Source organism: Monodelphis domestica, chromosome 5 (assembly GCF_027887165.1).
Source record: "Monodelphis domestica isolate mMonDom1 chromosome 5, mMonDom1.pri, whole genome shotgun sequence".
NCBI classification, from domain to species: Eukaryota; Metazoa; Chordata; class Mammalia; order Didelphimorphia; family Didelphidae; genus Monodelphis; species Monodelphis domestica.
The window spans coordinates 219448110-219466648 of NC_077231.1; the positions used below are offsets into that span (position 1 = coordinate 219448110).

General features: G+C 35.5%; 2 protein-coding genes across 2 annotated transcripts; both read left to right on the forward strand.

Moving 5' to 3' along the window:
* Positions 1-783: 783 nt before the first annotated feature.
* LOC100012862 (olfactory receptor 2A5-like) lies at positions 784-4638 on the forward strand. Its single transcript, XM_001367190.5, has one exon. The coding sequence runs from the start codon at positions 1811-1813 to the stop codon at positions 2777-2779; it is 969 nt and encodes a 322-aa protein (XP_001367227.3). The 5' UTR covers positions 784-1810; the 3' UTR covers positions 2780-4638.
* A 9115-nt stretch (positions 4639-13753) lies between these two features.
* On the forward strand, positions 13754-17956 carry LOC100012901 (olfactory receptor 13-like). The gene has a single exon (XM_056799834.1). It carries the CDS (start codon positions 14544-14546, stop codon positions 15471-15473), a length of 930 nt encoding a protein of 309 aa, XP_056655812.1. The 5' UTR covers positions 13754-14543; the 3' UTR covers positions 15474-17956.
* The last annotated feature ends 583 nt before the right edge of the window (positions 17957-18539 follow it).

Below are 18539 nucleotides of genomic sequence, written 5' to 3' on the forward strand. Positions count from 1 at the left end.
TACTTTGAAGTATTTTTTTTTACATTAGTAAAGATGTACTTTTCTAACATATTTTACTGAATCCTTTGAGATAATTGAGATTTTGGGGTTTTTTTATCTGATTGTGTTGATTGTTTTCCTAATATCAAATTTTTTATTTGCCAGGATTTTTATTCATTTGGACATATTAAATAAAAATAACAATATTTGTTCATAATTTAAATATAAATCTATTTATTAACATAAATGTAAATCTTTGTTGTACCAAACATCCTTGGTTAAGACATTAGGACTATATTTGTCTCATAAAAAGAGTTTGGTAGGGTGGTTTCTTTCCCAATTTTGGAGAATAATTGATGTAGTATAGGCTTTATTTGTTCTTTAATCATTTGGTAGAATAACCAAATAAATTGATCTGAACTGGGAAGGTTTTTCTTCCTTTATTAGTTCTTTTTTAATTATACTTTGTCTCCAATTAGATTATTTTATGTTCTAGTAGTTTGAATTTTAATTTTTCCAAGGATAACATTTCTTTTCTGCTGTGTTGTTATTTAATTGTGCACAGAAGATTCTTAAAATTCATTTTTTCTAGTTTGTTATGATTTTACCTTGTTTTATTTTCATTTTAATGATCTCATTCCATTCCCTCTCATTTTTAATCAGTCTGAATAAATATTTATCAATTTTGTTAATGTTTTCAAAGAACCAGCTTTAGTTTATAAATTCTTGTCTTTTTCATTTCCAATCTATTTCTTCTTTAATTTTTAAGATTCACTTTTTTGTTATCATAATTTTATTTGTTGATATCCTAATTTTTCAATACATATCCCATTCATTAATCCTTTCTGCTTCTATTTTATTAAGATAAGCTTTAAGGGATTTTTTTTTCCTCTGAAGATTGTGTTAGCTCTATATCAGATATTTGGATATACTGTCCCTTCACTGTCAATAAACTCAAGTGACTTCCTTTTACCTTGAGAAGTAAATTTTAAATACTCTATTTAGCATTCAAAGCCCATATAACCTAGGCCTCTCCAACCTTTACAGTCTTACTTTATAGTCTTCTTATACCTCATTCCCCAACATATAATCTTCCATCCAAGTAGTGGCTTCCTGGCTGTTCCATCAAAAAGACATTCCACCTCTGGTCTCTGAGTGTTCTCTCTGGCTATCCCCCATGACTAACATGTTCTCCTTTCTGCTCTGCCTACTGACTGTCCTGGCTTCCTTTAGGTTTCAACCAAAATCCCACTTACTACAGGAATCCTTCCCCAAATCCTCTTAATTGCAAAGCCTCCTCTCCATAAATTGCTTCTCGTTTTTCCTGTATATAGCTTATTTGTACATATTTGTTTGCTTGCATGCTGTTGCTCTCATTAGATGGTAAGCTTCTGGAGAGCAGGGACTATCTTTGGTCTTTTTTTTTATGCCCCTTGTGCTTAGCACAGTGCTTGACACATAATAGGCACTTTACATTTTTTTGATTGAATTGAATCATTTTACATTTGAGTAATCCAAATCTCATGGTGGTAAAGAGGTTTTCTCAAGGACATAAAAGCAATGAAGGTCAGAATCAAGACTTAAATCCAAGTCATCTACCTGTAGAACAAAAAGTTGTTCTGCCTTATCAGGTTACCTTGACTATTAGACATTAGAAATTATCTTCCTGTGTCTATTTAATCTATATCCTACAGTATATTTTCTTCTTTATTAAATCATAAAAATTGATGCTAATACTTCTAAAATGTAATGTTTTAAAACCTAGAAAATATAATTTAACTTACTATATAACCAAGGTTCAAAAATTTTTCTCAGCTGTGATCTTTCCATCATGCTTGACTATTTCTGTCACAGGAGGATGTGGGAAAATCAAACAATGATCACAGAATTTATCCTCCTGGGATTTTCCATCGGCTCAGAAATACAGATATTCCTTTTTGTGTTATTCTCTTTGTTCTATGTTCTCACTCTTCTGGGGAATGGCATCATCCTGGGACTCATCTGTTTGGACTCCCATCTGCACATTCCCATGTACTTTTTCCTCTCACATCTGTCCATTGTTGACATCTCCTATGCCTCAAATAATGTACCCAAGATGCTTGTGATTCTACTGAACAAGGGCAAAACCATATCTTTTGCTCCCTGCATAATGCAGATATTTTTGTATTTGGCTTTTGCCCATGTGGAGTGTCTCATCTTGGTGGTGATGTCCTATGATCGTTATGTGGCCATCTGCCATCCACTCAGATATACAGTCATCATGAGCTGGAGATTGTGTACTACCCTGACTATCATCTCCTGGGCATTCAGCTTCCTCCTTGCCTTGGTCCATGTGGTTCTCATTCTGAGATTACCCTTCTGTGGACCCCAGGAAGTAAATCATTTCTTCTGTGAGATCCTGTCTGTCCTCAAGCTTGCCTGTGCTGATACTCAACTTAACCAACTTGTTATTTTTACAGCATGTGTGTTTATCTTAGTTGGACCTCTTTGTTTAGTCCTGATCTCCTACATGAGGATCCTCTCTGCCATCCTGAGGATCCAGTCTGGGGAAGGAAGGAAGAAAGCATTCTCCACCTGCTCCTCTCACCTCTGTGTAGTTGGACTCTTCTTTGGCAGTGCCATCATAATGTACATGACCCCCAAATCCAGCCATCCTGAGGAACAGCAGAAAATACTGTCCCTATTTTATAGCCTTTTTAACCCCATGTTAAATCCCCTAATCTATAGCCTGAGGAATGCAGAGGTGAAGGGTGCTCTGAGGAGGATGTTAAAAAAGGAAAACCATTCCTCAAAAATGTGACTTGTTCATAACTAGATACAATTCATTGATATCTTTGACATTGTTTCATCTCTCTGAGAATAAATCAAAGTTGCCTGCTTTCTCTGTATCTCTTAACAATGTAATTCTAGAGGCTTCATGGTTATTTCACTGTGTCTCCCAGCTACAGTAAATTTAATATTACTTCTTACTTAGGGCTTATGTTTAAATATTTGTGTATCTAAGTATTGATTTAAGATATAAACTCTATATTGGGCTTATGTCTCATATTCTGTAATAACAATTTGCTTCTAGAGGTCAAAGTAATAAAAATAAAAATAAATTCTTCCAAACTGAATAGGGAGCCTATGAGCCATAGTCACTGACTTTGGTCTTATCTATCCATCTTGATCCCAGACTTGGATTTCATTTTTTATTTTTATGTTTTTTCTTTCTATTACCAAAGGACTTTAGCAGAAGCCTGTACCTGATATATTATCCAACCTTGGGACTTCATAGGTTAATAACTTGCTAGGTCTCCTGAATCAAGAGTGTCTTTCATGACTTGTAATAGCATGTAACTACCTCTTCCTTCAATCTCCTTGGACATAAATATTCTTCTACCCTCCACTTCTTTACAAATCACTATTATCCCTCCTAAAGGCAGGTCTCAGAAATCAAAGAGACCTCATAAGTCACTTCTTTCAACTGTGACCTAACACAAGAATGCTTCCATTGTATGAATTCTCTATGAATTATTGAATCATATAATTATCTTATTATTGAAGGAGACCTTGAAAGTTGGTTAAAAACAGATTGTCTCAAATCTCATGTCTCTTTGTTTTATAACTTTTAATACAGTAATATGTGATTTTGTATATTAGTTATCTATGTTTATGTTTTAGTGGAGTGTAAGGTTTCTAAATCTCCATATTACATTTATATCCTCATCAACTTGCACAGTTTCTATCACAAATAAAGTGTGTAAAAAATAACTGGCCAATTAATTTGTCTATTACATTATTAACTCCATAATTCTGTCAATGGCATCTTAATTTTTAAAATTTCCACCAGCTAAGGACACTATGTTCCATATACTAAGTGTATAAAAATGATTATTTGAATACATTTAGGGTGAAGGAATATATCTAGTGTGGTCTCCTACTCAGAGAATAATAATGGTACTGATATAACTCATTTTTACATATTACTTTAAAATGTGTTATTCCTGTATTTTTCTCCCTTTTATAGAGGAAAAAAACTGAGACTCATAAAATCTAGAAGACTTGCCTAAAGTCATTCAGCTAGTAAGAATTGTTTGTTTGTTTTTGTAAATCAGTTACTCCAATTCATGTTCAGTGATTATTAAAATGAATTAATTTACAAGAGAGTCATTGTAACTCCAATTGAAACAAAAATTTTGGGTGGGGTACAGTCTCTTAAGCAAGTAGTGGAACATATTTGATTACTACACACATTCAAATTTCTGGGGCTTCAATTATTATTTCACTTTGCTTGGATTATAACTATCTGGTTTGAAATTTAAAAAGCAGGGAAAAAATTAAACACTGACTTCAGGGAAGAGTCAGGGTTATTAATCAGTCATTTTTATTTTTGAATGGTGGATACAGTTCAATGATCTATCAGACAATTATACCTGAATTCATAACTCAAAATTTATATTAGCTACAATTCCAGTGGCTTTTACCTTAAATAACAAATCTCACCAATCACATCTTGGATCTGAGAAGTTTCTAAGTTTTACATATGCAATGAAAAGTTTTGATTTTACAAGTCATGATAACCAATTTTTATTTCCAATAATTTTCTATTTTTTCTACGTTTAAATACTCACTAACAATGCTTAAGCTATCTGGCAATTCTCCCCAATTTATACAGGAAAAGGGTTAACAATTTTATTGGGAGTTCATTTTCCACTAACATGATCTTGATTAATGAAGGAGTTTGTTAGTGAATTAGAAAAGAATCAGCATTATCTTAATACATAATATAATACTTTTTGCACTATCATAGCCAATGTACCTTAAACTTTTGGTTTATAATACAAATCATATATCATTGCAAATAAACATGATCAATTTCTAACAATTTGCTTCTACACATAGTTTACATGTAAGCACACATTTTCAGTCTTAATAAAGTAATATATATATATGTTATGGTAATGTGAAATGCATAATAATTTTGTCAAAAATCCAATATTTGTGACTGTTTAGGTTGTGGTATTATCCATACCATATCAAAATTCAATGAAACTGCTAATTAAACATCTTAGGTTTTAAATTTACTATGAGAAAGGGGTTAATAAATTTGTCATTTAATTGTCTATAATCAACAATCTTTATTCTAAATCCTATATGATTTCTGGGCTGGCCAATTTTTTCCAAACAAATGAATTGTTTATTTACACTGTTTGCATATCACATTCTTCCTTATCCAATTCAGGTAAAAATGAATTTTCTTTACAGTATAGCTGCATACATACTTCATTTTTGTACATAATTAGTTTAGGAGTTTCAAAAACCTATAAAAAATGTTTCCTCATTTTCCCAAATGACCTCTGTCTGCCTCCCTCATTCCTCTAGAATGAATGGGAAAGACAGAGAAAGGTTTATTTTTCCCAAAATATAACCCTCCCATTGTGATCACAGACTGATAACATATAAGCAACACCAACATCACAAAACATAGAACATAGACTGATAACACAGAAAACATATCCAAGGTATTTCATGCATACTCTAACAACACAGAACATTAAATTATGGACTAGATTCTTCTTTTCATCCTGGCATAAAGATCAATTGTTACAAATCATAACTGTACTGCCAAAGAAATCTGTGGGAAAATGAGGCTCATTAATAATGAAGGGAGAGAAAATAAAAGAATGCTTGAGGCTAAGAAAATTGGAATTGTAAAGATTAATTTGAACAGACTTTTTTATATTTCAAGAGTTAGTCAGAAAAGGGGTTAACTTTTTGTAAGCAGGACTGACATTTAAAAAAGCTTAGTTCTAAATTACTTTTCATGCTCCAATAGATTTCCTAAAATAAACATACTTTTCTTCTACATTTTTAAAGTTTCAACTAACCTGTGGTCTGCCTGGAAAAGAAAAAAAGTGGATTGCCAGTAGCTTAAGAAAAACTTTTGTTATTTTGAATTTTGCCTTAGCTATACCTTATCTATGAATAGTTTTAAATCTCCTTTCTGATTTTTATCCATCTGATCTCCTAAAAGGACCTGGTCTAAAGGCAGTGTTGGAAATATTTTTATATATCCCATAGTTTTACTCCTGGCTATAAAATGCTCTTCTTCCTCCGCACAAAAATATACATTCTGTCTAATAGAAAGAGAAGAGTCCCTCATACCTGGAAGTTCTGTGCTCTGCTGATTGCGAACTGAGACCACGTTGGTTGCCAGTTTGTCAGAGGCTGGCTCTGGAAACTGTTCATGGGTCACCTGAACCTGGGTTTGAGAGATGTGTCCTGGGCTTACAGGAGGGTTCTACCAACTAAGAACCATGCAGACAGTTTCTTAGAGTGGTGACAAAGTTTAATGGGTTGGGGTCTACAATTTATAGGGTAAATGACATAGGTTAAGGGATTAGGTAAACCTTTTGCAAGGACAATGGTTAGTAATAATTTACATATTAGAGACAATGGATTTAGATTACCTCAGTAGCTCTACACAGAGTTTTCTATAGTATAAAAATCATAGGTAAATATGTAACCATCTAGCACAGATTATCAGGGAAATGTTTGCTTCAGTGAGCTCCTCCAGAACAGCCAGTCATTTACCAAGTACATCAGGGAGTGGTTTGGGGGCCTCATATGAGGAGTGATTCTGACCAGACCTTGGCTTTGATTTTACTGGGGCCTACTCATTACTGGGGACTACACTATACACTATCAACAAAAGTCCAGCAGCAAGAGATAGAAAGAGAAATTCCATTTAAAATAATTGTAGGCAATATAAAATCCCTGTGAAGATAAACAGAAGAACTATATCAATACAGTTAAAAAACACTTTTTACACAAAATCAGCTCTAAACAATTGAAAAAACATTAATTGTTCACTAGTTGGTTGAGTAAGTATAATAAACATGATGATTTTATCTAAATTAATTTATTTATCCAGTGTCATATGAGTAAAACTACCCAAAATTTATTTCATAAAGCTAGAGAAAATAGATTGAAAATTCATCTGGAAGAACAAAAGTCCAGGAATATCAAAGAAAATATAAATATCATGAAAGAAATATGATGGAAGGAGAACTAATCATACCAGATTTCAAACTCTATTATAAAGCAGTAATCATTGTGGGGGACCAAGGGGTTAAATCTCCCCAAACTCTTTCCTCTCTTCTCCTGACATACTTATAAAGGTCATAAAGAGGGGGCAAATGCAGAGAAGGAATACAACCTTGAAGATAATTATATGAAGGCAGAAAGCAATTCCCTCCCTGGCTCCAGATGCCAGGCTCTAGTCAATATTATTTTTTGTTGAACATTTGATTCCCATAATGAGCTAGCTTGGTATAGAAGACCATTGCTTCTGACTCAGTGAGAGAGAGAAGCCTGATGGAGGAGAAATCTGATTGAATAAACCAGGACTATTAGAAGCCTGTTGGTGCTAAGTGTTGTCCTTTTAACCCTTTCATGTTACACTGCCCCTATCCTTGAACAGGATCCTAGACAAGCCCATTATAAATCATTAAAACAATGTGGTACTGAGTAAAAAACAGAGAAATTGATCAATAGAATAGGTAACAATAGTGTCTGATAAGCCCAAGATACTAGCTTTTGGTGGAAGAATTCATTATTTGACAAAATGTGCTAGGAAACCTGGAAACAGTATAGAAGAAACTAGACATAAACCAACATCTTACACCATACACCAAGGTAAAGTCATGTTACTTCACAAATAAAAACAAAAACAATTATTTGTCTTTCTCCATCCATCATAGTTAATAAAGACTGCAGTAGCACAATTAAATTATTACTTACTCAAGATTATATTCCCTCTGAAAGATACAATAATATTTATAACATGAGTTCTTAGCCTTTTTTGTCATGGATCCCTATAAGAATTCTGGTAGAATCTATGAACCCATTTTTTAAACTATTTTAAATAAATGAAACAAATAAAATCACAAAGGAAATTAATTTTCTTGAAATAAAGTTTTTTACATTAAAATTTACATAAGTCAATAAACCTATTAATGAACCATATGCTTCTGATTAATATTCCCTGATTTCTAGTGTCTGGAAGACACTATTGAAATTGATGTTACAATTGTATTTAATTAAAACATTTCATTTGACATAATCTTTCTTAGACTCAATAGTTTCCAATTTACCTTCTAACTCTAAAACTATGATACTGTAGTAGATAATGAAACTTGGTGAATTATAGTGGTGGGAATTTTATAGAAGTTGCACGAGGAAGCAAGCCAGGGAAAAGACTGAATCTTGAACCCCTCCCCTACACTACTTCCTGTTCCTTTCAATTGTCTGGGAAATGTTCTTCTCACAGGTGGTAAGGTTTGAATATTTTCCCTCTAATAATAAAATCCTACAACCAGTTTTTTAACTAAAGGGAATTTGATTCTTTGGGGAAAAGGGGTAAGAAGAGGTTAGGGGAAGGGAAGAGGGAAATTTAGGTCTCCCTAATTTCTAAGTGATCTTATTGACTGAAGGTTTGAAATATAGTCAGTTCAGAAACAAAATTATCTTCCCCTAAGGGTAGATATTCACAACACTGCTGACAAGTCTCTTTGGGCTAAACCAAATTTCTCTGCAGCTCACAGTCTATGTAGAAGGCAATGACTAGAGAGGAGATTAAGAGGGTCTGTCTTCCACCTTCTGGTCAAACAGCCCACGGAGGAATGAATTTTCAGCCAGCTAAAGCTGCTTAACTGCTAACTTCAGGGTTCCATTGAAAACAGTCTTCCCTCCTCCAATGATTGGTGATCCAAATTCTGAGCTTCTTGCTTTTTTCTGCAGACCAATCTATCACCCAATATCTTCATTTATAATACTATTGTCTAGGAATTGAGGGTAATCTGTGGGAAGTTAAGAAGAAAAGAGATGGAGTGTGTCATATATGGGAAATCATAAGCAAATCAATTTGCCTGGATACCAGAGTGTATATGAAGTAGAATAATTAGTAACAAGGCATGGGAAATAGCTTGAAGCCAAGTGGTTAAAGACTTAAAATTTCAAATGGAGAAGTTTCTGTTTGATCCTAGAAGAAAATAGGGAGTGACTAGACACCATTTATATGAAAAAAGATTAGAGTATTTGTGAACTATGACCTAAATGTGAGCTAAGATTATAAAATGGCAACCAAAAAAACTTAATGGGTATGCCAAGTGTGAAAACTCCATTCTATTTATAAGAATAGTCTCATGAAATAGCCAGAAGCACTTCCCTACAAAATTTGGATTTTAAAAATGAAAGGAGCTGCCATCTTTGAAACTCTTCAAGAACTGTCTGTATGATCACTTACCAGGGATGAGGGGAGATAGAGTATTGTGTCAGGTAGTGGATGGAGTCCTGGACTTGGAGTCAAAAAAATCTTTTTTCCAAATCTACTTCTGATACCTCCTAACTATGTAATTTTGAGGGATGTATATAACCTCTCTGAGCCTCAGTTTCCTCAAGTATAAAATGGGAAGAATAATAGCACCTATCTCATAAGGTTAGTGTATGAGAATCCAATAAGAAAATGTATGTAAAACATTTTATAAATCTTAAGACATTATGCAAATGTCAGCTATAATATTTTATGTATTGGAGATTCACATTGTGGATGAGAAGCAGATTGGGTGATTGAGGTTCCACTAAACTTTTAGATTACCTTTTAGGTAATAGATGACTAGAATATATTCTCCAGTATTCTGACCAGAATGTAATGCTAATGTCACATTATTCCACATGCATCTAAAGTTAGAAAATATTTTATTATGATGATTACAGAAATATAGATGTGTTTTCAAAAGATGTTTCATCAGTAATCAATGGAGTGTGACTGCATTAGATTTCATTGTTAGCAAAAATATTTAGGAAATGATTGGCCTTAGACATATGACTGGAGGGTAATGTGCATATTTATATTCATTTGGAGGATTGATTCAAAGAAAATGTGGCAAGAACCATTGTGTCCCTTGTGTGATTTAGGGGACACAGGAGAGGAGGACCTAATTGCTGCTGCCACCAGGAGATCTTGAGTTGTGAGACAAGCAGAAAAAAAAAAAAACTTCTGAGATACTTGAGAAAAGAAAAAGAAGAGAGGTGAAGAGTAGTGGTGGGGCAGATAGGAAGGCTAGATTCAGTAGCAGTAGCACTTTGTAGAAGCAAAAGAGAGGAACAAGAAACAGAAATTGAGAGATTGTAGAATTAGACTCTTTCCAATAAATAGGGATGTGATTGCTCTTGAACTCTCTTAGTAAACTATCAACATGCTGACTGATATCAATGTCAAAAATAACGTCAGAAAGCCAAGTTACTCTGCTTATTTATCTCATTCCAAGTATTAGGGCAATACAGTGAAAGATTCGTGGAAATTTATTGATTCATTGATTAGATTTTTAATCAGTTTGTTTACTTGAGGAATAAAAATGGCCATAGTTAGATTCAAATACCAAAAACAGGGTTTTTTTTTTTAAAGAGGAAAACTAAAAGACTAAAATCTATGAAATTTATCTCAGTTTCTGAGACAATCTGAAGTATTTCTCATGGAGAGATCACTTAAATTTCTCACCAATTGAAATGCCAGTGAAAAGAGGAAACTAACTGATCTGAGAGGACCTGGGCTTTAGAAATTCACAAGCTCCTCTGAGAACAAGAATAAAGTATCTGCAAAATTGAGGATAAATCCAAAATGAAGTTTTCTCTGTGATTTGGGCCAAAAATAAATCCTACAAGAATTAGAACTTAATACATTCCAGTTATATACCTTGGGCCTTTTCTTTATACCCTGAATTCCACAAATTACACTATGCAGTGTCCCCAGATCCAGCTCTTGTTGTCTTTAATCTGTATGATATAAAATAACAGTGGTACAGGCACACTGGGTATTGTTACCTCTTGCTCCCTCTGGTAAAGTTGTGCATATATGTCTATGATGGGGAAAAATGAGAAAAGAAGGAAGAGACACTATACTATATGATACGATATGATATGATATTATTCTATACTATATATTGTAGAAAGTATAAGAGAATATGAGCTAAAGGAGCCAGTTTATTTTCACCCAGGAATGGTCTTAGATTCTCCCAATGTTTGCCTCATCCTTCTAAGTGGTTCCAGACCTGTTAAAAATTCATATTCAAAGGCAAACAACATGACCACACATTTGGAGGAAGGTAATGTGTGATGGATATTAGATGGTAATGAATAGAGGCAGCTAGATGGTTCAGAGGATAAAGCACTGAACTTACAATCAGGAGGACCTGAATGCAATTATGGCCCTGGGCACTCATTACCTATGTGACCCTGGACACATTTAATCCTGTTTGACTTAATCCATTGGAGAAAGAAATGGCAAACCATTCATTATCTTTACCAAGAAAACTCAATACAGGATCATAAAGAATCAGACATGATGGGAACACTAAAAGACAACAACAGTATGTAATCAATAGCCAGGAATGTGGTTTCTGTCTTGAGCTTCCTATGTGTAGATACTTCTGTGTATTAAAAGTATCTGCTCATGCCTCTTCCCTTAAACTTCTCCCTCAGCATCCCAAAAAGACAAAAACAGTTTTGTGTTACTCTACAGAGAATAGGAAGGTGGATAAATGCTTGTTGATTGATGATTAGGCTCTTATTTTCCCTAGATAGATATAATGCCCCATGGACCTTCTTTCATTAAACTTTGTTATTATTGAGATGTAAGATTCTATTTAGCTAATTGGAAATAAAATATACCCTTTTATGTATAATAGTGATAACCTCTCAGATCATATCTCAGCTCAAAGTCCAGGGGGATAGTGAGAGTTTCTGTACCTAAGACATGTCCCAGAGTAGTTGCTGGAAAGAATGGGAGCTTCTAGATGAAATCACAGACAAGTTCAAGGTTTTTTTCAACTCATGCCTAACAAGAAAGTCAAAAGCAAGGCTTTTGTGCTAGGATCATAAGATAATGCCTAGAAATCATCAACTTGGAAATGAAAGGAATCTTGGAGTTCATAGGATTATAGTACCGCCAATTAGAGTTGGAAGAGTCCTTAGAAGTCATCTAGTACTGTCTTCTCATGTTGTATCTGAGGAAACTGAAGCTCAGAAAAGTTAAGTATCTTCTTGATTTTCTAGTCTTTTTATTTACTCCCCTCCAAGTAATCTGTGACCCATTGACTCAACCTCCTTACTGTTCCTTTCACGTGACATTCCATCTTATTCCCTGAATTTTCACTGCCTGTCCCCCATGCTTGCATTTGTCCCTTTTATTCACACCTCCTGCCTTCTCTGGAGTCCCTTAAGCCTTAGCTAAAATCTCACCTTCTATAAGAATCCCTTCCTGGTCTCTTTTTAAGTCTTCCTTCTTTTAATTATCTACAGTTTATCTTATATGAATTGCATTTTCATGTGGTTCTTTGTACATTGTTTCCTTCATTAGAATGGAAGTTTCTGTCTTTTGTTTTCTTTATGACCCCAGTACTTATAGTGCCCAACATATAAGTGCATAATACTGACTGGCCAAGATCACACAGGTAGGAAGTAAAGCTGGAGCTGAAGGTCTTCTAACTCCAAATCTAGCATGCTTGGAAGATTAGGTGATGACTCACAACAGAAATCACCAGTTCAAGGCACCAGTGCCCAGGCCAACACCTGGATGGGTACACTATGACTGGGTCCATTAGCTACTTTGATAATAAAATATTAACAGCCTTTGTCTGAATGTTGGATCCTCTGCTCTTAAATTCTTCTCCCTGTAATGACCACAAAGAAGATTTGGTTGTATGTGTGACACATAGTGTCCCTAAATCCATGAAGAACCAAAGAGGACAAAGGAGCCAACCTAACCAGGACATGGTTTTTGAAAGTTGCTGCCTATAGAGTCTGATAATGGTGCCCTCAACCCACACTCATGCCTGGGTAGTCAGTCTTACCATAGGTTGATCTTTCTGCTGTCATTAGAAATTATTGCCTACATCCCACATATCCTAGAGTCAACTTCTTCATAAGTTAGTTTAGTTAGTGAAAGTCTTAGTTTAACCTTCCACATCCCCTCAGGAGAGTGGTACAGTGACCTATTGGGGATACACTAGACAGTTGAAGTGCCAGGAGACAGTTGGTGTAAAGATTCTCATTCTCTATTGTCACTAAAAATTGGTAAGTTCTGATCAATAAATAAATTTTCTCATAATTAAATCAGGAAACCAGAATCTATCAAGTAACATTCAAAGTCATAGGAAGGTAAAAAAAAAGAATGAGGTGATTGAAATTAGGGACCCAAATAATTAGTGGAAAAAGAATCTGTAAATCTGTGGATATAGTAAGACATCTACAACATTACACCTAGCACAGAGTAGGAGCTTCATGAATGCTTCTTTCTATATTGATTGGGTAACTAGACATAATGGAGACCAGTTTACTTTATGTTACTGTCACCTTGGTAGTGATCTCTTTTTAATAATACAGCTTTGGCCCCTTAAAAGGAAGTATATAAAAATGAAATGATGAATCCATGGAGCTTCAGATTTACTTAAGTAAATTTACAGTCAGCTTCCCTGAATGTCAGTTCTCTTTCTATGGAAGACTCCACAGGATGTGTCCTTGGTCTTCATTTTTCACTTCTTTGTAAACTTCCTAGGTTCATGAACATCAAACGGAAACAATGAGCTTTTGAGTTCCTATCTATAGAACCCTTTCTTATTCCTCTGTCACTATTCCTTCTGGGTATTCTCCCAGCATACATTCCCTTCTATTTTACTCCATCACTGGACATGCCAAAAAACAAGTGAATTTTTGAGGGTCTGTGTAGATAAATAATATTCCTGTGGATGAGAAATGATATCAATTTTTTTAAATTTCACTTTGTTACATAGCACAGTATTTTACATATAGTAAGTGATCAACAGATGATTGCTTATTCTTTTTGAATTGAAGGAAAAAAGAAAATATACACATTTACTGTACATTTTGCCATGCCTATTATCCAAATATCAGATTAAGTGATAGTAAAGGTTTAAAACTCTGAGGTTGGATAAGTGGTGATGGATTTTCCTAATCTATGGATAGTTTTGAAGATTACCAAACATTACCATATTCCATATTACCATATACATATTCCATATTACATATAACACAGAGCAGTGGTCAAATACATAGGAAAAAGGAGGATCTACACCAATGGAGACCAGGTATGTCTTTAAAATACTATGCTAAGAGAGACAGTACAATTCAGTAGATAGAAACCATCCTCAGAGCCAGCAAAACCTAGATTCAAATCCTGTCTTTGATATATAATAGCAGCATGACTATGGGCAAGTTATTTAATCTCTCAGTGCTTCCAATGCAATGCTCAAAGGCTATAAATTACAAAGAAGGTAGGAAGTTGCTCACTGAGAATTCTTTATGAGAATCTGTATGAAAAGGAACTAAGGGGATAATAATATGTCATATTTTATCAAAATGAGATCTCTAAAAGTGCCTTAAAGAAAAAGTGAGATCATTGTAAGGGTTTCATACTGATTTGTTTTTTTTTCAAATGCACAAAACAGTGTACTCTCTGTGAAACACTGTTTTATTCATCTCTTTGTCTCTGTCACAGAAGTACGATGAACAATCATACAGTGGTTACAGAATTCATTCTGATGGGATTTCCTGTTGGCCCTGACATGCGAATTCTTCTTCTTGGGCTCTTCTCTCTGCTGTATGCCTTCACCCTATTGGGAAATGGAATAATCTTGGGTCTCATCTATATAGAAACCCGACTCCACACCCCCATGTATTTATTCCTTTCCCATTTGGCCATTGTTGACATCTCCTATGCCTGCAACACTGTGCCCCAGATGCTAGCAAACCTACTAGACCCAATTAAGCCCATCTCTTATTCAGGATGCATAACACAGACTTTCCTCTTTTTGACTTTTGCCCTCACAGAATGTCTTCTCTTGGTAGTGATGTCTTATGATCGCTATGTGGCAATCTGCCACCCCCTCAGATACTCTGTCATCATGAGCTGGAGGGTGTGTTTCACTTTATCATTGACCTCCTGGGCCCTTGGATCTCTTCTGTCCCTGGCCCATCTAATTTTATTACTGCCCATGCCTTTCTGTGGTCCCCAGAAAATCAACCACTTCTTTTGTGAAATCTTAGCAATTCTCAAACTTGCCTGTGCTGACACCCATATCCTTGAGACGTTGGTCTTGGTTGGGGCTACTTCTGTGTTGGTGGGGCCCCTTTCATCAATTGTGCTCTCCTATATTCGAATCATCTGTGCTATCCTGACTATCCAGTCAAGAAAGGGAAGACAGAAAGCCTTTTCTACCTGTTCCTCCCATCTCTGTGTAGTAGGACTCTTCTATGGCACTGCTATCATTATGTACATTGGGCCCAAGCATGGAAACCCAAAGGGGCAAAAGAAATATCTCCTCCTATTCCATAGTCTATTTAACCCCATGTTGAACCCCCTTATTTATAGTCTGAGGAACAATGAAGTAAAGGGAGCCCTGAAGAGAGTTCTAGGAAAAGGGAGACCATCCTAAAAGGTTTAAAAAATGATAAACTTGTAGTAGAATTTTATAGTTATGTCTATATTCTGATTAAAGTTATAACTGTGATCTAAAACCTGATTTCATATTGTTTAACTGAAAAATAAAGCAGAATCTATTTCCTCTTCTATAATATGAGAAATATGGACCAATATCCTCTGTAGTACTTTCCAGCTATAAAACTATGAACCTGTGACTCTTTAAAGTTATGTATGTATTGTTTATGTTTGACTAATCTTTGGAAATTTTATAAGGTACCAATGTACTAAGTGTGAAATACTTCTACTAGATTTTATGAACAATGTTCAAATGTATCCTTACTGATAACAAAAATATTTATTTTAGAGTTTGGGGATGTTAAGCAAGGAAGTTCTATTCTTTTGAACAATAATCCGGGGAATGATTCAGGGCTATGTTTAATTCTCTATCTTGACAACAAATCCCAAGAACATGACTAATATTCCACAAGGACAAGAACACGGTGAAAATCTTTAAATAAAAGGCATACCTTTGAGAGAGAGAGAGAGAGAGAGAGAGAGAGACAGAGACAGAGACAGAGACAGAGACAGAGACAGAGACAGAGACAGACAGAGAGACAGAGAGAGAGAGAGAAAGAGAGAGAGAGATAGTCACAGACAAAAACAGACACAGAGTCAGAGACAAACAAAGGGAGAGAAAGAGACAGAGAAACAAAAGAAAGACAGAGAGGAGGCAAAGAGAGACAGACAGAGAGAGAGAAAGAGGAGGAAGGAGGGAGGGAGAAAGAGAAGGAGAAATTGAAGGAGAAGACAATATTGAATAAATACTGGCATAAGTTTAGGATAAATTTTCATCTTAATATGAACAGGAACCTATCAATAATGCCTTCTACAAATTATAATCCTTTTAGAAGAATAACCCTAAATATTCTCTTTCAATTCCTCTCTCCTCTCCCCCTATACACACATAAACATACATGCACAAACACACATGCAAAGAGCATGGAATTAGAATTTAAATAATCTTTTATAGGATTTCATTAGCTTTACATTACCCAAAATCATGTGGCCCATTAGTTTCAAATCTTAAGTGTGAGGATTAAAAGGAGAAAATAAAAATAAAAGAGGAATTAAGATGAGGTAAGAGAAACAAAACACATTGTCACATCTAACCAATTCTTTGGAGAGAGAGAGAGCGATATACTTATTTGATCTGATTATGAGCAAGAGCAGACAAAAAAGCAAATGAGGTGTTATCTGACCAAAGTAACTAGAGCAACTGAACACTATCATAAATGGTTTGTGGAGAGGGTAAATGTTGCATAACTGCTAAAATAGATGAAGGACATTGGAGAGCAGCTAAAAGAGGTCTACCAGGATGGTGAAGCACCTGGAGTTGATTCTCTTTAAGAGTTCCTTGAAGGAACTGGAGGAAAGACTTGATAGGGACAGGGCAGTTGTTATTAAGTATCTGATGAGCCATTCTATGGAAGAATTCTTAAATTATCTTCCTGCCTCATATTTCTCCCTTCTCTAATTTAGCCTCCATGTTGTGGAAGCTAAAATGATATCCTTAAAACACAGGTCTGACAATGTTAACTCCTTATTAAAAAAAAAACACTCTAGTAATTCCTCATTGACTATTGAATAAAATACCAACCCCTCTATTTGGAATTCAGAACTGCTCATAATCTGGTTCTGGTCTGACTTTTCAGTCTGATTATATATTACTCTCCTTCATCTATTCCATGTTACTGACATGAGATCTTTTCTGACTTCTTCCTACCAGCTGCTAGTCATCCCCCAAATTATTGTATTTACTTGTATGTGTGCTTATTGTACTACTACCATACTCCCCATTAAAATATAAGTCCCTTGACACAAGGTACTATTTTTTTTTATCAATGTATATTCAGAAACTTAGAACAAACTTTTAAAATAATTATTGATAGATTGAAAGGAGTTTCTACTTGTTCTGCTTAGTTTCAAAGGAAATAATTAAGAACACCACTGGAAGTTACAAAAAATAAATTTATGCTTCACATTAGGAAAATCATCTTACTCCTTTGAGTTGTACAAATAAGTTAATGACTAGATCTGAGGGGAATGTGTTGTTCTCCACTTGGAATCTTCAAACTATGTATACCTTTGACCTAGAAATACTACTACTAGGTTTGTATCCCAAAGAAATCAAAGGAAAAGGATTGATTTGTGCAAATATTTATGGAAGTTCTTTTTGTGGTAGCAAAGAATTGGAAATTAAGGAGATACCCATCAAATGAGGAATAGCTAAACAAGTCATGGTATATGATTGGGATAAAATACTCCTGTGCTATAAGAAAATACAAGAATAGACTTCCGGTCAAGATGGCGGCTTAGAGAAAGCTAAAGTTCAGATCTCCAGAAAACCCTTCCCGACAGATCTCAAACTATAAGCTCCTAAGGCGCCGAAATTCAAAACGATCAACAGCATAGACCATGGGAATCCTCCTCCTGGACCTGGACCTGGATCAAAAGGTATGGCCCCCCTCAAAAGCCAGAACCCGAGATCACTCGGACCTAAGGGGTAGGAGCGCAGAGTCCAAGGCTCCGGGAAGCCGCGACCCCGCCCCGCTCAGAGAGCAGGGTAGTCTGAAACAACAGCAACCCTCAGGGCGGGCAAGACAGCCTCACCAGATGGATCCTGCTATCCAAGTCTCAGTGAAAGTCACTGCCCTCGGAGCTCTGGGAAGCTGTGACTCCTTCCCCCCGCAGAGAGCAGGGGGCTCTGAAACAACAGCAACCCTCAGGGCCGACAAAACAGCCTCACGGCCAGCTATTCTGAAGGCAACTTCTGGAAAGCAACCCGACCCAGTGGAGGGGGCACCTTAGCAGCAGGGAAGCAGATAGAGCCAGGGGAGAGTGTGGCCCCCTGGTCCAACCCTTCCATTCCAGTTCCAGTGAAAGTCATTGCCTTAAGGCAACCCAGGGAAAGCTCATAGAACCAACAATCTGCCCAGGACTAAAGCTTCTGAACACCAGACAGAGATAAGAAAAGCTAATCCTCCCCATTCAGAGATGGCAAACTCCACAGAAGCACAGA